Here is a 21,786-nt window from a genome sequence, read left to right as displayed (position 1 = left end):
TCCTACTACCTGCTCGCTCTTATGGATTTTAGCCTCCAGCAGCGTATTTTTAGCTGTCTCTGCCGTGGCTCCATCGGCGATCAGCTGCGCTCTGACCCCCGAAATCACTCTCCTCCTATCAGGGCTTACCTCTTCCTCACTTCCACTTGTAACTTGAAGATTATTGGTTCACCAATCTCCAGCATTCCTGTGCAGTGTTCCCTGTTCCTGTATTTTGCTGTTTGGATTCTGACCTCTGCTTGTTTTGTGACCATCCCTTTGCTCTGTGATTACTGTATCTCATTGTCCGCAAGGCTTCTGACTTCAGCTACCCCTGAACACTCTCCTGTATCTGCCCTTTTGTACTTTGCCTCCGGTTGTTGTACTATTCCTGTGTATACTTCCTCGCACTGGTGACTAACTGGGAGAACCGCGACCTGCGCACCTCACGCAGCCAAGTCCACACCTCTTTGTGGGGGTCCCTGAAGAACATCAGGGGTGCGTTAGACTCTGCGCCTCTCAGTCTAGTTGTGCCAATACCAGTCACTGGCAACTCAGCTATTACTAACGTGACAACCCCAGCTCTCCGCTCCAGATCTTATCAGAACGGGGGCAGCCAAATTCTGCATAAGTGACCTTGGCTGCACAGTGCAGAGAGGTCACGCGGCAACCAGGAGGAGAAGCCCCTATGAAGGATGGATGACCGCTCCTGCTGCCCTCCAGCTATTTTATGTCGCCCATCATTGGTCTACACAGACATTTTTTGGGGCATTTTGGAAGCATCTTGTGGACAAGAAAAATGAGAGTTGGACAGGAGTAGAAGTTTTTGTCTTAAAAAGCCCTGCTGGAGGGTGGAACCGACATTTATTCCTGGAAAATAAAAATGCCGACAGATCTAGTAGTAAAGCATCATTGTGTCTGGGGGGGGACAGTGTATGAGCACATAGTATGAGAGTACTTACACGTGTCGCAGATAGATTAGTTGCCGCTGTTCCGCTCCCTTTGGATGACTGCTGGGTAAAGGTCCGTACGGCGGAGGCCAGGAGCCCGTCAGACCACTCCATGGTGTTAGGGTCGATTTTCCCGTAAAGCTCGCCCAGAGTCACACACTTAGGGTTGATGATGAAGGTTTCCACTTTCCCTTTCTTCATTGTGTTCTGGTAGTAGAATGTAATAATGTTGTGTTAATACAGAGACTAATGAAAGACAATAACTGCACTCTGATTATTCTTCAGAGAATCACCACTAATTTGAATGGTTAATTGCCTGCAGAGGAGCCTGTGCTGTCAGAGGTAGCCTTTATGGTGAACGAATATAAAATCATACAAGTCCAATAGACCAGTGATGGACAATATGTGGCCCTCCGAGCCTTCACCTGCGGCCCCAACTCCTTCCTGCTTTAAACGCTTTTAACACGTGTTTAACATGCCCGCTGATTTGTTATTACAGATAGATGTCTCTTTCTTTGAGTAAATGTATTGTTTCAACTTATTACTGATGCTACTGTGCGGCCATTTTGAAAGTTAGAGGGTCATCCATGCGATCCCTGTAGTGCAGGGGTAGGGAACCTGTGGCTCTCCAGGTGTTGTGAAACTACAAATCCCAGCATGCCTTGCCACCTATCTGCTGGTTATCTACTGGCAAAGCATGCTGGGACTTGTAGTTTCACAACACCTGGAGAGCCGCAGGTTGCCTACCCCTGCTGTAGTGTCACGGCAACAGATAGAGGGTTGTATGTCTAGACATGCAGCAGAAGGCGACATTTACTAGACTATGTTTGATTGTGTCAATTCCCCTAAACTCCATACCCTAGCAGCGGGACAGGGGGCGTGACCACATCAAAATGGGGGCGTGGCCTCATCATATTGGGGGTGTGGTCATGCCCGCAGAGGGCTGCCTAGAGCTGTAAAGCGCTAGGCTCTCCATTAGATACCTCCCCTCCCCCAACACTCCCAACCACGGGACAAACATGTCCCCTGACGGGACAACGGGACAGAGCCCTAAAATCAGGACTTTCTAGACGTATGAACTACTAATAAACTAAAATGTTTAATTAAAAGGGGAAAGGATATGAAAAGATGGCAGTTGATTGTTTGATATTTTAAATGATAAAATGACTTTGTGTTTTGCTATTACACACAGTAAATGTATTTAAAATCCTCTTCCCTGTAAAGTCATCAATTTCTGTCACTGTCCAAGTAAAAATATATTAAATAAAAAAGTCAAGGAATTACAAGTGATGAGCTTCTTTCCATCAGCATAGAGGGCAAATGTACCAACGCTCTTTCCAAAATCCTCCTCACTGCTGTCTTTCCTCCTCCGGTGGGACCCACCAACATCACACCGTGACGAGCCTGAAATTAGTTTCATTCAATCAAAATAAACACAGTTTATAAATAATTTTCTATTAAGTTGTATACAGTTTTACAGTGCACCTCTCAACTGGTTTCTTGTGAATTTATGGGCTACATTCTCTTGAATGTTGGGTTAGCCGACAAAATGGCCGACTCTAAGTGGATAAGAGACGTCAGTGATCTAAATTGCTGTATTCTCATAAATTATTGTTCAGCGCACGGCATTGATGCCTCAGTGATGTCACTGGTTCCTGGTGAATTGATAGGCTGTATTGGGTTCAACAAAATGGCTGCTACCATAGTGATGTCATTGGTTCCTGGTGAATTGATAGGCTGCTTTGTCATGAAATAGACCAAAAAATGGCTTTCTCCACTTGTGTAGATGGGGCATAATAATTAGAATTTATATCGTTAATACACTGAAGGTCATACACAAAGAGCAGCTGAGGCGCGCCATAAAGTTCTGTGGGTTTGCACCGGTGCAATTCTATGGTCCCCCAGTGCACATCAAGGTGAATTCTCTTCACACTCAGGAGTAGTCGCTGCAGAGTAATAAAGGACCTGCAGGGGCATCTTGGTGCTGCACTGTGCAAAAGTACCCCATTCCAATAAATAAACATTTCTCGTTGTTTTCCTCATAAAACCGTACACTCACTCTTATGATTTAGTTAGGCCATATATATAGCTTAACTAAATCATGGAGCGAGTGAACTTTTTTTATTTCGTTTTATAGTACTTATAGTATCACTTTTGTGTGTGTAAAGATTTTTCGTTACATTACTTGGAGAGCATCTAGATATTCGATTCTCTGCCAAATGCCTGGACTTTTAATGATTACCATTCGGAGGAGAAGACCATTTACAGGTGCACTCTGACTTATATGCTTCAAACATCATATTGCCACTTGCAATAAACCAATTCCCACGCACAGTGTAACGAAATTAAAGTAGTACATTCCCCAAATCCTCAACTAGCCTCAATGTTCAATATTAGACACCTTGGGGTAAATGTATCAAGCTGAGAGTTTTCCAGCGGGTTTGAAAAGTGTTGCCTGTGCCAACCAATCAGATTCTAGCTGTCATTTTGTAAAATGTACTTAATAAATGATAGCTGGAATCTGATTGATACATTTACCCCCTGGACTGGTTTCCATTACTACAAGGAGATCACGAATGTGGGGTACCCCTGCCATAGTAAAAACCAGCCCCCGGCTGCCTCGATAGTGGAAAGGGCCACAACAAACAATATGACCTCAACCTACACGCTTCCGACCTCATGCTGGGCAGCTGGGGCTAGGGTAGTTAACAAAGCTGAGACACCCCTAAAACTTTTCTGGCAAAAAAAATCTTGAAAAATCTCCACAGAAAAACGACCCATCCGCACAGTACCACTGACCAACAAAAACGATTATAGGCGGGAGTTCCCCTCAGTTGGTGCAGAATTGAAGCCCTTATGTAGAGGGATAAAGACCGTGCACAGCAAGGGACACCCCTAAAAATTCTAGCTCTCCACCTTACCTCTCTGTAAAATTGAATCTCATTTCCACACACTGCTCTGCAAAGCGAGTCACCTCTATACACCTACAAGGAACACCTTAATTCCGGCCAACTTCTAACCATCCACCTGTGCAAACTGTTGCTTCTCCGCCATCTTGTTCTACAGACTTATGTCCCCTGGCAGAAATCGAAGCGCTTTTGTGCAAATCGAGGTTCATGGCAGGTCTATAGCAGTATCTGTGCTGTGACAGATCTGTTCTGCACTTCATAAATGGCCTCCATTGTTTTTTATATTATACCAATTTGTTCTGATGCTCATCCTCATTCATATTCTGATCAATAGTTTTTTTTTATTATCAGGTGTCAGTCCTAATTCTGCTGTCCAAATATTTTTTAGTTTGTGAGTAAAAACTATCCAATACTCTGTAACTATACTACACATGTCTTAGCAATAAAGATACAAGGCCTGATTCATCTTCGGCTTTACCGTATCTTGCGTGAAATAGTTCTGCACATACTCAGGAACGAACCTTACGCCAATGAAGACAACTGCAGGCAAAAGACTGCCTACAAGGGCGAAGGGAGGAACGGGAGACGAAAGGGGCGGACAGACACAGGCAATGTACATTATGGATGTGCCGAGGGCGTTTTAAAGCAGATGCGGCCGATTCAACGCCTGTTTCAGCCATATCACATGCTTGCCTACTTTTGGCATGCGCATTCCGGGAGAGGGGCATGACTAGAAAGCAGGAGGAGTCGGGGCGCGGCCAAACGCATCATTTTGGCCCTGCCCCCGCGCCAAAAATGCCGATTTGTCGCGGGGGGCCAAAATGACACGATTCACCGCGAACCGCGTCCTTTTGCACAGGCAATTGCGGGATGCGGGAGACTTGCCTGCTCTCCCGGGACTCCGTGAGACCGACCCGAATTTCAGGAGTCTCCCAGACATTCTGGGAGAGTTGGCAAGTATGCCATATCATTTGCTCCAGCTAGTGCAGCTGTAAGTGCCGACTGATAGTGATTAATGTCACAACATAGTCTAAAAAACTACACGTATGTGTGCCAATAGAAAGAACATGTGTATGCAGGGAAGATAGATTATAAAAATGCATTGTATGTGCAGTACGCATTTAGAACATCCTGATTTATGTATTCACTGTTACAAAAAATAAACAAAAAAATGTATTATGTTTATAGAGTTGTTCATTTGTTTTATAAAATATATTTTTTTGCAGCCTTCTGATGTGACTTTTATGTCGCACGTATGTGTTCTGTCTGTCTACATACGGCAAGTAACGTTTAGCCACAACGTACTTATACCTAGATTCAGATGGAAACGTATATCGAGATCGGCTTGTATTTGAATACTGTCGGAAATACGCTCAAGTTCCGTGCTCGTCTGCAAGTTGTGTGCAGACTGCGTCCAAAGAGAAATCAGGCCCACAATCATCATCAGCTATTTATATAGCGCCACTAATTCCGCAGCGCTGTACAGAGAAGTCATTCACATCAGTCCCTGCCCCATTGGAGCTTACAGTCTAAATTCCCTAACATACACACACACAGACAGACAGACTGAGAGAGAGACTAGGATCTACTTGATAGCAGCCAATTAGCCTACTAGTATGATTTTTGGAGTGTGGGAGGAAACCAGAGCACCCGGAGGAAACCCACGCAAACACGGGGAGAACATGCAAACTCCACACAGATAAGGCCATGGTCGGGAATCGAACTAAACCACCGTGCTGCCCAATGTTCAAATGTATTTCATTTTGCAAACTTATTAAAAAAAATGTTGTTTGATGACTATGTGTCTTTGACTGGTCTCTGTGAATGATTTCTGTTCCAGGACCCCCCACCAATCCCCATCCAGGGACACTCACCACGACCTGATGATAGAACTGTATGACCTTTTCTGTCTGGCTCTCCCAGGGCTGCAGACATAATTCATGTACTGCTGCAGATATCGCTTTCTGAAACAGAGAGCAGAAAACACACAGTGTTCCATACTGCAAAAACAGAGCAGAGAATTATTTTAATAAATGCTTATGCTGGTAATGCCAGGTTCAGCTGAAAGGGCAGTAATGAGGCAGGAGAACCAATTAGAGGGAAAAACTGAAAACTGCTTAAACAAACAAATGCCTTGTACTGCTGCAAAATCAGATTTTTAAACGCGTGGAGTCCCCCGTCAGTGGAATAATAAGCAGAACAGATGCATATATAAGATAAATGAGAACATTATCTTTCTTTTGTGCGTCTTGAAATATTGTTAGACGAGGTACCAAAACAGAGGCTAAAAATAGAGGAAAAATAGCGACGTGGGATTTGTTTTGTAAAGATCCTTCTTAACAGGGTGGTAGAGTTCAATTATGACACGTTCGGAGTCTCAGAGCTTTACTAGTGGCACCTATTTACCCTTCTGCCCACCTAGCACAATTATGAAGACTCACACAAATCCTGGTTTTAAGAAATGCTGCCCCCCCCCCCCTCGATTTTCTAGCCTTGCTGGAAATATACATTGCAAAGAGTCACATCAAAGAGCATCCCAGCCTAAAATACAGCTCCGCTCCTTGATGTCTTAAGGTAATCATGGGAACGAGGGAATGACCTTTGCTTTTCGGTGGTTCTATGTTTTTATTGCATTGGTCAAACTACGTATTATTGTTATATTTATATAGTGCCGATAGGTTATAGGGAAAATTCATTTATAATCTAAATTCTGTACCATACACACTAACATTAACCTACAAGTATGTTTTGGGCAGGGACTCGACTGAGCAGGTGGCCCAGTGATCCAGCCCAAGGTAGACCACTATGGGATCGCCCCAGAGGGCAGATGCCCCCCGAGCCCAGCCAGGCCTTGGTTTTGAGATTGTGGAAAACTGGGGATCTGGAGGAAACCCATCCAAACACAGGGACAACAACCCCAGGGACTTCCAGATTCCACCCCAGATCACCAGCCTCCAAAGACCCCATGCGGCCCTTATGAGGAGATGACACGACACAATGCTGGCGCTGGAAGTCTGCATGGACCCAAGCCTCATCCTTGTGCCCAGACAAGACCCTCACTAGCCTGGTCAAGGCTAGTTCTTTCCCTCTTTCCCTTATCAGCCCAACTACACCCTCGGGCCTCTGGAATCGACAGGGACAAGGCAATTACTGTCTTTTGGTACCTCTAATCTCTTGGTGTTTGTTTTTTCAAGGACAACCCCCGGAAACAGGTCAGCCATGATGTTTTCAAAAAGCAGAACATCTTCAGCCAAAAATTTTGGTAGATTTGCTTCTTTTAAGGCACTAATTATAATCAGCGTCTCATCGTCAGGAGAAAGTCTTGTTTTCTTCTCTCTGGAGGTAAAGAGAAAATGACTTATTATTCCACCGGCTACTGATAATGTAGACATATCGGGGCCGATTCAAGTCCAAACGCAGCTTGCACGCAACTTGCGGCTGAGAACAAAGCATGGAACTTGAGAGTAATTTCAGCTGTATTCAGATCCGCGCGGATCTCAAGATGCGTTTCAATTTGAATACGGATATAAGTATGCTCTGCCTAAACGTTACTAGCTGTATGTAGACAGACAGAACAGACTGTAGGATACACGCGTGTATTAGGCCACATCAAACACCTGCATTTTTTTTTAAAATAAATGAACAGCTCATAATACCATAATCAGTAATACAAAATATGCATTTTAGAGCAATAACATTATATTATATACATAAATCTGGGTGTTCTAAATACATGCTTACAATGCGTTTTTATGGTTTTAGTTGCATACACATGATCTGTGCTATCTAGTGGCACACAAATGAGGGGGGAATGTCTAGTAAAGTCGGCTACGCTCGGAAAAGTAAAATCTAATTAAAATCTAAAGTGAAACCTACAGCAACCAGAAATATTATTTTACTCTTTTACATTATGCAGTATATGTATGCTGTTTTCCTTTATCTATGTTATATATATTAATGTTATTATTATCTGCATCCTTGGTACATTTCCATAGGCTATATTATAATACATCTCTATATATAGATATACTTTCATTGCATACTCTTGTTAGGTAGCTAGAGTTATGTTTAGCACTTAGGAAGGTTGAGAAGGGTCACTTCTGCAAGGGAGGGAGATAAGTCAGTGGTAACACTGGGGGTGTAGGGAATTATACAGAACATCCGAAACATTGCCTATAGCAATCAACTAAATATAACGAGATAATGAGGGACAAGGGGAAGAAGAATTAATTTATAAAACGAATAACATGAAAATTAGAAACTCTATTTACTGGATACTGAAGCATTTAAAAACACACATTCCTTGAGTCTAGTACTTCTTTACATAAACATGTGAGACTCTGTAACATATATATATATTTAATAACAATTTCCCTGCATCTACCAATGTTTACTTTCTAACATGACCCATATTATCTGGTAGATAGTGCCCTGTTCCTATTCTTCCTATGTTCCAACTTCAGTAAACAGTCACAGAAATTAAAGATTTCATCACTGGTTACTGCAGCTGATAAAGAAGGAAGAAGAGTGAGTCCGGGGTGGGAGGGATTATATTTAATAGGTATGATGGTGTAAGAAATAAAGACAGAGCAGCAACGGTGGATCGCAACAAGTGAAGAACTTTATTGATCCAAATACACGTCCCTACCAAAGTCCTACCTGCATTGTTCTCAAACACTAATAAAGCTGCACATCATGAGTGAGTTTAAATGACCACATTAATGACATCATTATAACGGGAATGATGACATCATCCAACCAATAACTGTATAAATAAATAACGGTTATATATTACTGTTATATATAGTACTGTATATGAATAAAAAATACTTCTTAAGTTGATCTACGAACCAGTCTATAAAACTAAAGTTAATGAAACACAGCTGCCTGCGAGAAATATCCAGCTGGGCGTTTGACTCTCTGCAGAGAGCGAAACGGTTACACAAAGTGTCAGACCACATTCCGTTCTGAGCTAATCCTTAAACCTATTTTTTGGGGATTTTAAAGTTATTTTTAACCACGGCTGTGCTTTCTCCCATACATATTAATATTTTGCTTTGCCAGCAGATTTGTGTTTTATTGCAGTATCAGCTCAACCTTTTATTCCACTCCCAAAATCTGTATCTCAAAGCATTAACCTCATTGGAAAAGTGGAATAAAAATCTTCCCTGGCAGTCGCAGTATTGATGAGATTAGCAGGTGTGTATGCTGGTTACCCCCTGAAATCGCTGATCAGCATTGCTGTCATTACTCCAAGCAGTTTTATCTCACTAAGATCATTGCTGGGCTCTTTGTTTCTTTGGTTATCATAAGTTCTCTTCTGTGGTTTTCTCCAATGCAACAAAAAATCCTAAGGTCACCTCCGGCAGACAATCTGTGGTTCTCCAGCTGTTCTCGAACTACAAGTGTCAGCATACCAACCATGCCAGTTAGAAGTTTAACTAAATCCCAACGTGAATGTCTTCCATTAATGGGCAATTCAAGCGTATTGACACTGAGTGAATAATGCACCAACGGGGTTCAAACACAGTTCTGTGCAGCTGGGGATGCCAGCATAAGCCAGAGAACCATTACATTAGCTTCACCAATGCCCATTTATCTTAAAACAAGCAGGTATGGATTTCTATAGGATAAAATGAACCTTCAATTCCATTTTTAACGCTACGTTTTTTTTTTCATGAAACGGTCCTCTCGCGCTCCAGTAGAAGGTCTATTGAAAGTATAGGGTGTGCGAGAGGCAGCCGCGTTAAAAACTATTCAATTGTTTTTTAACGCGGCGGGTAAAACAGGCCAATATGGTGTTTTATCTCGCACCTCCTTGGGGTGTGTTAAAAATAAAAAACCTCTGAAAAGTATTTGAAATTATGTAAAAATGTTGAAAAAAAGTTAAACTTATGTTTATCTGTAATGCCTAACTTGTGTAAGTTGATTTTCTTGTGAAAAAATAATGAAATAAAGAAAATTAAAAAAATAAATAAAAAATAAATAAATCACTAATTATTATATTTATGTATGTTTTTGGTACAAATATGAATGTAGTAATGTGTTTTGACATGGTAGAGATGATTGTATGGTAAAAAATAGTTAAATTAAAAAATATGCTAAAGAAAGTACTGTAATGTAGATATTATCAATGTGTAATGCAATCTAATGTATGGAAATGTATGCAAAACCTTTTTTTTGTGTTATACATGACAGCGTTAAAACTCCCCTTCACTCCCCTTAAATCTCGCAAACACAATTTTTAACGCGCGGGGGCAGCGTTGCCTCTTATTCAATTGAACTGCACGAGTTTTCCCGCTGCGCTAACTCAAAACGGTCGCTATTGCCGTCAAAGACCAGCGGGAGATTTTTTTATTTTTTTTTAACACGGTGGGAAAAACAACTGAATACCCCCCATAGAGTCTAAGGGGTCAATTCAATGGAGTGCGATAAGTGGAACTTACAAATAGAGCACACTTTTAAATGACTAAAACATGCAACGCCCTGTCCACAAATTTAATATTCACTAAAAACATTCTTTCTTTATTCTTCATCATAATCTAATGGGAAATTCTTATTTGTAATCCAATGAGAAAATATTCTGTCTTTGCAATCCAGTGTGAAAAGAATAAAACTCAGAAAGGCCGCGGTCACAGTGAACACCCGCCCCTGTGACCTGAATTGAAGGGATTTCCCTTAGCCGCTGGCCAATCACAAGCTACAAGTGTGGGAAAACGATTATCACTGGCTGAGCAGTTAATGGGACTCTCAGTCAAACCTGGTCACAGGCATTCAGCAGCGGGCGCTTGTAACCAGCAGTTGCGGCAGCTATGTTTCTTTGTACCATATGATTACAAAAATATAAAATATCCTACTGGATTACAAAGGATCAAGAACAAATAGATATGATTTTATTTTACAAATTGGGGTGAATGAGTGTTTGTGAAGAGTTCTTTTGAATTCCAAATTATATATATATATATATATATATATATATATATATATATATATATATATATATATATATTGATTGTCCTTGCTTGGACCACTTTTGGTAGGTACCAACTACTGCATACTGGGAACACCCCACAAAACCAGGCGTTTTGAAGATGCTCTGACCCAGTCGTTTAGCCATCACAATCTGGTCCTTGTCAAAGTTGCTCAGATACTTACGCTTGTCCATTTTTCCTGCTTCCAACGCATCATCTTCAAGAACTGAGTGTTCACTTGCTGCCTAATATATCCCACCCCTTGACCAGTGTCATTGTATCGAGATAATCAATGTTATTCACTTCACTTGTCAGTGACTTTAATGGTGTGGCTGATCGGTGTCTGGTGTAGTTTGTGTAACGTTTCTCATAGTTAGTGATTGTACATAAGTGGTCCAATCTCCAACAGACTGACATAAATGACACCATTTGTAATGGCAGATCAAGAACAGATTGGGACATACTGTATAATAATCCTATTATGTTTTCATTCTCACCTGGATTCCAAGTCTTGTTTCTTCTGGCCGGCCATGACTAAAACTGTCTTGATGGCTCTCATTCCAAAATCGTAATGATTCTAGAAAACACAGACTTACTTTAGTACGAGTAAGAGAATCATCAGCAATCACAGTATCTGTTATGCAAGGTGTCCTCTATACAGGTAATCTGCAGATTGGTGGACATGCATTAAAATTAAACACTGATTTTACATTTTATTTTCATAGTCCATTACCAGAACAATTGTGATTTTACCACATCTTAATGCATTCTTGCCAACTTTTCCTCGTTGGCTTCAGTTAGATCCCAGGGGGAGGTGGGCGTGCAGGGGCGGGGCTGGACAAATCGCATCATTTTGGCACTGCCCCCTATACGATTGTCATAATTTTGGCCAATTACAGCAAGGGGCGAGGCTAAGATGACGCAATATTTGCGTCATTAAGACCCGCCCAGCGACTTATCTATTGTGGGGGCGAGAATCGGGAGGTTGCTCTGCTCTCCCGAGAGGTCTCCCAGACATTCCGGGAGAGTAGGCAACTATGCGTTAAAGAAAATCAGCTAATGAATCTCTAGAGACTGAAGTGTCTTTTACATTTCTGTCTCCATTACTGAAGTCATGTGGTGTTACCTGTCAGTCTTTGATTAAATCTTGGTCTCCATGAAAATGGCCACCTCCATAGGCATCAATACATGGACATAGGACACAATTTCTGAACTGTGTCATCATGCCACAGATGGCGAAGCCAACCACGTCTTGTACTGGCTCAGCATCAGGGAGAATGCCAGACTCTTCAGGGAGTGAGGGAGATCACCCCTATTTCAGGGAGTCTCCCTGACATTCAGGGAGAGTTGGCAAGTATGTCTTAGTGACTGATAACAAGTGATATGCACTATACCTGCTGAGAGAGCTGCTTGCTTGTCAGCTGGTAGAGATTCACTAGCTTTCCAGACAAAGACTTTGCAGTCTTAAAACCCTCGGAGAACAGCATTATCTCTGCGATGAGCTGGTAGTCAGGTACCATCATTGCTACAGGTCTGAAGAGAGATTTCAGGTTGTCGGGGAGCTCCACTCGGCCTTGATATCTAAGAAGATAAACAGCTGCTGAAAGATCCCTTTAAACTGTGTTCTGCGCACAGATGTATTTGTGGGAGTAGTATGTGTATTTCTCAAGTGTGGCGTCTTGTGCTAATGTCTCGGTGATGTCACTAGTCATGTGATAGGCTGAATCAGACGACAAAATGGCTCCCATCTGTGCAAGCGATGGGTACAATTTAAAGGAACCCTCTATTTTTTTAAAAAAAGTTTTTTTAAAATTCAATTGTCAGAGAACATAATGCATTTGTATCCTCAGAGAAACATATAGTCATAATTTCAAAGCTCACTGTACATATACATATATTTAACTCTCACCGAACAATCAGTTATTGCATATCAAACTTCACATTGAGGCCTAAATTAATGTTTGAGGTCTGCATTAATTCTAAAGTAGGATAACACTGGAAGAAATGCTACATAAACATATGAAGTTAGCAAAATGCTGCTCTCTAATCTTGTTTCTGTTATACACTGAATTCATATTTAAATGACTGCATTTGGACTTAGCTGAGAGCAACTTCATACATGGGATGGATCCAAACTTGTAAATACAACCACAACTAACTAAAGACTTTACAGCGTGAGTCGGCTCTAACATATACACAACTTAGGAAACTGTGCTGACAAAGTAGAATGTTACCTGCTAACGGGCCAGTATCCATCAGCAGACTGCAATATTTTTTGATAAAAACTGGCAATATGAGAATTTTTTAAAAGTGACAATAAAACAAACCCTACTTATGGCTGGGATCAGGGGACATATTGACGAAGATGCCTCCTAGTGAGAGGGGCCTGGGGATGTAGTGGGCTTTAGGTTGACATAATGGTGATATTTGTACAAATATCTAGCAAGGATGAAGCTTCATTTAATTGGTGCACCAGTTGCCCACACACAGCCCAGGTAGCCATTTTGTGGCCTGCGTCAATATTTGTGTTAGTTCCGTAGGAACTAGCGACACAAACTGCATCATGACTAAAACTCCCGAGTGGAAATATTTTAACTTGGGCTCCTGATATGTCTGGATTAAGGGGTAGCGCTATCAAAACCTTCTAAAAAGCAAAAGTGGAGGTGTTGCCCATAGCAACCAATCAGATTCTAGCTATCATGTTCTAGAATGTACAAGATAAATGATAGCTAGAATCTGATTGGTTGCTATGGGCAACACCTCTCACTTTTGCTTTTTAGAAGGATTAAGAACTATCTTACCCCTGTTTCAGGATTAATGTAACATGGATGTCCCGGGTTTCCTGCCTTAGTGAAGTCGCTGTCTCCTAAATAATTGATAGGTGCTCATGAATGAAGGTCCCACCCACAAAATGGCTGCCTCTACTGTATAAAGGTGACAGATGGACTTTGTTCTTTTTAATATTCCAAAATTATACACTTTATAATAAAACATTCTTCAATAACATTTCTCATTAATTGAGGAATATTTACGTTTCTGTCTATTCTAAGTGGCAATAAAGTTTTTCGGTGATGTTGGAATAACTGACCTACTAAAAAAAAAACTTTCTGGGAACAATGTGCACTGTGTACATCCTGGCGTTACTGCACATAGAAACAGTCTATATATACAGTATATTCCATTTGAAAGTGAGTCACTAAAGGAGGAAAGAGAGAGCCTTAAAATAGTGCCGCATTCTACAAATCCGCAGAGAAGAATTCCATTATGTATTATGTACTATGTATAAAACACGTCAATCACAAATGTAGTTTTGATCCAAAAATGTGACTTGAACAGGGGAAGATAATTGGGGACCCAAAAAATGAATATTATCGGTGCCTGAGGGAGGGCAGTCCCATTACTTGTTAATGCACAATCTTCTACCCACATGTATAATTTATTGGGTGAAACATTTTAAATTCTGTATGTCAGGAAATAAAAAAAAATGTAACCTTTGTACCTACCCAGGATTCATGGTAATGAAGACTCCACATGACATATTTAGACGGATCTCTCTTCCTTCAAATACAAATCTACATAGAACATTATTTCTTAATCATTTCAATGTGATAATGAACGAAAAAACATTAGTAATTTATTATCTCATCATATGGACAAAATTCTTTAAAAAAAATACTTATTATAACTTAAAGTTTACTTACTATAACTTAATTTAAATATAACAATGCTGAAAATCTAATACGCTTATATCGTCCCCTCGACTACCACTATAGGCTAAAGGTAAAAAACGAAATTGTCCTTAAATTAAAATCCGGAACAACTATTCAGTATTAATTTCATTTTACACCTCTCCCAGTCACAATTTTGCACCCCCAAAAACCTTCACCCCCCCAAAGCCTTGCACCCTAGACTGCAGCCTAGCCAGCCTAATGGATAATTAGATCCTGCGTACAGAATGCATACAGTACCTTATGGCTTGACTGTCCTTTGCTGTTTTGATGGCATGAATCTGAGAGGCAATTACTGAAAGAACTTCCATGTCAATACGATTAAACTCATCAAAACAACACCAGGCTCCGGACTGAGCGATTCCTGAAAAGAATTTCCCCATTATCTGGGATTACAAGATTATAAGTGATGATTACTGATAGTATAGTGCAGAAATCGCAAACACAAAACTAAACACAAACTATTACTAGATCACTAGTCCTCAAACCATCAGTAATGATCCAGGAGCAAGTAATAGTCTGTTACAGTACTAGGGGGCGTAAGGAATGCTACATGATAAGAATGAGCACAGGACCAGAGGACATAATTTTGTTTGACAAGACACTTATTAGTAGATACCAGCTGCTGCATACAATCCAGTGTAATAAAATTACTTTTCTCCTATTAAATGTATCATATGACTAGTCCCTGAGTTTTGGACCAACAAGGGATTATCAGGTCCTTGTCAATCCAAAATGTTACTGTGCATGAATGATATGGTTGTGGAAGTAACAAACTTACCTTATAGTCCAGGCCTTCTGAGCAGTTAAACACCACACACTGCTTTCCTAAAGCCTATACATAGCAAGGAGATACAGAAAATAATATTTACTTGCAAACTATGGAGGAGTACTACACTTATCTGACTGAGTACAACACTTATCTGACCGAGAACTACACTTATCTGACTGAGTACTACACTTATCTGACCGAGTACTACACTTATCTGACCGAGTACTACACTTATCGGACTGAGAACTACACTTATCGGACTGAGTACTACACTTATCTGAGAACTACACTTATCTGACTGAGTACAACACTTATCTGACCGAGAACTACACTTATCTGACTGAGTACTACACTTATCTGACCGAGTACTACACTTATCTGACCGAGTACTACACTTATCGGACTGAGAACTACACTTATCGGACTGAGTACTACACTTATCTGAGAACTACACTTATCTGACTGAGTACAACACTTATCTGACCGAGAACTACACTTATCTGACTGAGTACTACACTTATCTGACTGAGTACTACACTTATCTGACCGAGTACTACACTTATCGGACTAAGCACTACACTTATCGGACTGAGTACTACACTTATCTGAGAACTACACTTATCGGACTGAGTACTACACTTATCTGAGAACTACACTTATCGGACTGAGTACTACACTTATCTGAGTACTACACTTATCGGACTGAGTACTACACTTATTGGACCGAGTACTACACTTATCGGACTGAGTACTACACTTATCTGAGAACTACACTTATCGGACTGAGTACTACACTTATCTGAGTACTACACTTATCGGACTGAGTACTACACTTATCTGAGTACTACACTTATCGGACTGAGTACTACACTTATCGGACCGAGTACTACACTTATCTGAGTACTACACTTATCGGACTGAGAACTACACTTATCGGACTGAGTACTACACTTATCTGAGTACTACACTTATCGGACCGAGAACTACACTTATCGGACTGAGTACTACACTTATCTGAGAACTACACTTATCGGACTGAGTACTACACTTATCTGAGTACTACACTTATCGGACTGAGTACTACACTTATCTGAGTACTACACTTATCGGACTGAGTACTACACTTATCTGAGTACTACACTTATCGGACTGAGTACTACACTTATCGGACCGAGTACTACACTTATCTGAGTACTACACTTATCGGACTGAGAACTACACTTATCGGACTGAGTACTACACTTATCTGAGTACTACACTTATCGGACCGAGAACTACACTTATCGGACCGATTATTGTGGTTTTTTTTTATTTCCTTGTATTGATTTGGAATCACTGTGTAGTAATGGGTGCAAAAACAAAGACTGACGTCAGCTCTGGGATTTGGGGTTCGGGTCATGGAGTCTGATATAAGTCACGTGGATCTTCAAAGTCAAAAGTTCAAGTTAATACTAATTGTTTTGTTGATACACATCAATGGTATATATCTATTAGTGTCAATAACAGGTAACATTACAAATATAAAACACTGTTTTCCACTATTTAAACCATCGGGTCAACTTAAAGTCTCGTATCCCTCCTATACATTCCATCAGAAGTCCATTGGGCATGGCATACATTCGGTGACTTACTTTGGCTAGATCCTTGACGGTTTCTGTTTTCCCGGTGCCAGCCGGTCCTGCTGGTGATCCCCCCAGATGTAAGTCCAGAGCACCTGTCAATGTTAGCCAGCAGCGGTCAGTGAGAGGTGTTATCACTAGACGGGAGGAACAGCCTAAATACTCGTAGCCGTAGGTGAAGGAGGCACCGCCTTGTACCACATAACAAGTGTTATTCTGCTCATTCCACTCGTACCGCAGCTGCCTGCAACGGAAGAGGCGTTTGGTGCATCTTTTACCAATGAAAATTCTTCTCAATGACAACTTCAAAACTCTTTTTTTATAGATTCAAGCAATATAGAGAACAGGTTGGATGTCTGAACTTTATTGTACCAGGAGACTCACATCACCACTTTGTGTCGATAAGGTTTAGATGGTTGTAATAGCTAGAAATTGGCCTGGTCTCTACCAGGTCAAACTTGTCCACACGTGGACATACAGCAGTTGGCTGAGCTAAAATACTATGTGCAGCTGTTGATATTTTAATGCTATGATTGGCTACTGGTTGTTCTAAGCTCACCTACGTCGCCTCTTACCAGTTATGAAGAATGACTGCAATAGATTCTCTAACCATAGCCAAACATGCTTGAAAATAAAAGAAGCGGAAAAGGAAACCACAAGTGACTTTCTGTCCCGTAGTATCGCCACCCAGAGTGTTGACAATATAATCTATTATGGGAATTAATACAGCCCACGATGAACCAGGAGACCTGTCCTCCTGCAGGATAAACATCTTTATTAACTACAGAAGGCTTGTGGGCAAATTATTATATAACTGCTGGAATAGGTCAGTGAGAAAATATAAATGGACCTACAACCGCACAGATTCTACATACTGCGACCATGCAATTGCACACTGTACCCATTGCGGTGATGATGAAAACTCTATCTCTTCTAGCCGGCTTGTATATGTGAACAGCCGGGACACAACTGCCCAAAGTGCGACTGACCCCGTGGAAACTTTTTCCCAGGACACTGTTAATGCTAATCTAGAATATCCACCTCCTTCCCCTAAAATAGCAGCTTGTAAAATATTGTGGAGGGTATTTACGAAGCATGTCCGATGGGTAGTGCACAACACCTTAGCTCATATCTCTGTGGCTCGTTGGTCCTCCCAGTACACGTCAATGTGCTCACCTAGGGGGTAGATTTATCAAACCTTCTAAAAAGGAAAGGTGGAGATGTTGCCCATAGCAACCAATCAGATTCTAGCTGTCATCTCGTACATTCTAGAACATGATAGCTAGAATCATACATGAAAAAAGTTTCTGTTTTTCTGACTGGTAATCATGCGAGTGAGGGGCCATGATTGTATTTATTACAGGGGGGGAATTTTGTGTGTAGAAAGCTCTTGATCAAATTGGTTAAAGTGTGCCTAGAAATTCGCTTTCTAGCAAAGTAAATCATAAAGGAACGGAATAAGGGCATTAATAACACTAGGACGAGACCCCCTCTCTACTAGCTCTCAGCTAGTCCAAAATTTACATCCATTACTGGAATGGAAATGACGACGTGCTCCTCCATAAGGCAAAGAACGGCCCGGAAAATGTGTCCTTTCTACCCCGCTCTGTAAAATGAAATCTCATTTCTCCACAGCACCACAAAATGAGACGTACAGGTGCACCTATTCCATAATACTGTAGCATTCCTCCCAACTGTCCCGATTTCAGAAGGACAGTCCCGATTTTAGGGCTCTCTCCTGCCGCTCCCCTAGTACCGCTGCTGGAGAGAGACATGTTGGGGGGTAGGGGAACGGCTTCACTCAACCAAACTCCTCACCTTCTGCTCCTCCACAAATGCTGCCGTCTTGGTCGGTAAATCTATATGTGGCGACAAAGATTTGTCAGGTCCTAAGCTACTTTACATGGTGGAGCAGCCATTTCGCACTTTGTATATTAAATCCTGTATGTATGTAATAACTATATTTACCGATTCAAATTATAAAAAAAAAATATTTCAAACGGAATTCTGCAGAGACTACATACGAAGGAAAATTTGTAATTAGTCTGAAAACCATTTCAGATCTGCTGTAATTAAACTTTTTACAAAATCCTTGTATGGAAGCCCTGAGGATTTTACCCTTACTTTTCATTGTAAATAGTACACAGTGCAGAAATTACACTGTGTACTGCAGCACATGGAATAATTATCATTTCATGACGCAGATAATTCCAGCTGGAAAATATTTATGACAACCGGGGCAAAAAGCACAACCAATCAGATTGTAACCGTCATCTTTATAGTATCCATTAGAAATAAAAAATAAATATCCAATTGGTTGTTATGGGTCAGAGCACATGTTTTTAAAAGTGAAAAACTAATAAAAATAAAGTATAAGTGGGGGGTTTTCTAGCGATGAAAAATAAAAATAAAATTAAGATAATTGGATACATTTAGGGGTGGATGAATAAGTAGGAAAGGACGCACGCAAGAAAAAGCCAACTTGCGTCTCTATGTAGAGCTGGACCCATCATGTGTGTATGTACGAGTGATAGAAGTGTCGGATACGCAAGCATTGCTCGTACACATTAATACTCAATGCAGAAGTGGCTTAAACATATATGTACACAACATCTGAAAATAATAAAAACACAACTTAATACATTATAATTTTGTACGGTAATGTGGTTAGATACACAAGAGAGAATTATGTCTTCTTAACAAAAGTGAAAGTCGTATTTCTCATATAAAAATGGTTTAATACACATCCCTGGCCTGATTCATTAATGAAAGGAAAGCAAAAAAAAAAAAAAAGAGTAACTTTGCACCTGGGCAAAACCATGTTGCATTGGTGGGGGAGGTAAATGAAAAATGTGGGGACAGATTTATAGTTGGGGTAGGACATGGACAGATTTATAGTTGGGGTAGGACATGGACAGATTTATAGTTGGGGTTGGACATGTCCCAGATGAACTTTAAATTTCAGTGTCAAAAGACAGATATCAATAATTTGTGTGCTACATGAAAAAACAGTATTTAACTTATGTGCAAAATAATAAATTAATTTGCACCCCTTGCATTGTAACATGGTTTGTCCTGAGAAAATTTACTCCTTTTTTTTGCCTTACTTTCCTTAATGAATCTGGCCCCTCATGTTTATTCTGTTGAAGATTAAATGGGAAATAGTCTTTCAGCAGTCTGCATAGTAATGACAAGTGATGTAAACAGGCAACTGCTAATTTATGCATTTAGTTGATCTAATATAACTAATGAATGAAGAAGGGCACTCAGCGTAACGCGTATTAGAATCTTTTAGATAGTCCTGCTGTCATCATCATCGCGTATGTTTGCACCAACCCTCCAACACCCACAAGAGATATGCTTCCTGAAAGCGATGGTAATCGTTTTCACGATTACCACTAATCCAGTGTAACAAGCTGTCACCATGCTGACTGCAAGGTATTCCGATTGGACAAGTGTTCGGCACTGCAGGGTGACGTCATCGCGACGTCTGTCAATAGAAATTTAAAGCGCCAATGTCGGGTTAAGTGTTTAAACACTTAACCTTAGGGCTCCCCACAGTGCCGCTTTAAGTTTCTATTGACAGACGTCGCAATGACGTCAAGCTGCAGTGCCGAACACTTCTCCAATCAGAATAACTTGCTGTCAGCATGGTGATCCAATCGGAGAGCTTCAGCGTCAGCTTCAAGGTAAGTCTGTTTATTTTCCAATCGGTTTTTCAGAAATTCGGATTTTATTTGTAGGGCTTGTCGATGTCGGATTTTTCCTCATCAATCAAGTGTACCCAACCCCCTGAAAGGTGTATCTGCATTTGCGTCCAGATCTAATCGAGTCACATATACGTGAGCTCTTACTGTACTCAGCGAGTGCTTTGCTGCTCCCTCCTCATCATAAGGAGCTGTAAATTGAAAATATACCAGAAGCTTGAGGTACATGTACTTTTATTTTTGCACGCGCAGCCTCAAAATGCTTATCGTATGCAAAAAAAAAATACACCCAACTCTGAATAAGCCCCAATATAATCATACAAATTTATCTAAAACATTGTATGAACATATCAACTTGATCATCATTAAATCTTATTTTTTATTTTAAAATTCTTTTTTATTTTTGTTTTTCACCTGGAGAATAAAACCCACATGTACTTCATGGTCCCATTGTCGCAGACTATAACAATATTCCAAAAGTATCTTTTTTTACCCAGTTACCTGTGCACCAGTATTGCAGTTCCCAAGTGATGGGTAAAACATACTTACTCTTACTTTCAGAAAGCAACAATTATAGCAGCCCTATTGCAGCTTGATAGATGTACAAAACCCACCAGGAATCTCAATCAGTCACAGCAGATAAATGTGTTATATTGTTATTATTGTTAAACTTTAATTTATTTTGCTCTTGGTAAAAAAAAGATTAGTTCTTTCATTTTCCCTTTGGGCAAGAATGAATAATACATCACAACTTTTAGTTTTGTTTGGCACTAATGGGTAGATTTATCAAAGCTTCTAAAAAGTAAGAGTGGAGGTGTTGCCCATAGCAACCAATCAGATTCTAGCTATCATGTTCTAGAATGTACGAGGCAATGTTAACTAGCATCTGACTGGCTGCTATGGGCAACACCCCCACTTTTACTTTTTAGAAGGCTTTATAAATCTACTCCTAAAGTACCATATATTTCATTATCTGCAACATTGCATTTGTTTATTGGTGGCCACAATGCCCAGTATTAACCAGCAAATAACACCTCAAATCCGTATTTTATATAAATTAAAAACAACCTCATTTTGGAACATATTTTCTTTCTAAGAAAGACAGCATCCTGTTTGTGTAAATATGGAATGTATTAGGCTAAAACTTGGAT

General features: G+C 40.5%; 1 protein-coding gene across 1 annotated transcript in view; it reads right to left on the bottom strand.

Moving 5' to 3' along the window:
• DNAH14 (dynein axonemal heavy chain 14) overlaps window positions 1-21,786 on the bottom strand; it is a 182,769-nt gene that overhangs the window by 77,567 nt on the left and 83,416 nt on the right. The window contains exons 29-38 of the mRNA XM_075200978.1: window positions 16,941-17,172; window positions 15,319-15,372; window positions 14,778-14,923; window positions 14,313-14,381; window positions 12,204-12,390; window positions 11,307-11,386; window positions 7,003-7,174; window positions 5,713-5,802; window positions 2,214-2,333; window positions 942-1,136 (exon numbers count right to left, since the gene is read on the bottom strand). Coding sequence (XP_075057079.1) covers window positions 942-1,136; window positions 2,214-2,333; window positions 5,713-5,802; window positions 7,003-7,174; window positions 11,307-11,386; window positions 12,204-12,390; window positions 14,313-14,381; window positions 14,778-14,923; window positions 15,319-15,372; window positions 16,941-17,172 — 1,345 coding nt within the window. The remainder of the gene's footprint in view (window positions 1-941; window positions 1,137-2,213; window positions 2,334-5,712; window positions 5,803-7,002; window positions 7,175-11,306; window positions 11,387-12,203; window positions 12,391-14,312; window positions 14,382-14,777; window positions 14,924-15,318; window positions 15,373-16,940; window positions 17,173-21,786) is intronic.

The sequence above is a fragment of the Mixophyes fleayi genome, chromosome 3, assembly GCF_038048845.1.
Source record: "Mixophyes fleayi isolate aMixFle1 chromosome 3, aMixFle1.hap1, whole genome shotgun sequence".
In the NCBI taxonomy this organism is placed as follows: Eukaryota; Metazoa; Chordata; class Amphibia; order Anura; family Limnodynastidae; genus Mixophyes; species Mixophyes fleayi.
Note: the sequence above shows the minus strand (reverse complement) of the source record. Positions and strands in the feature narration are given on the sequence as shown.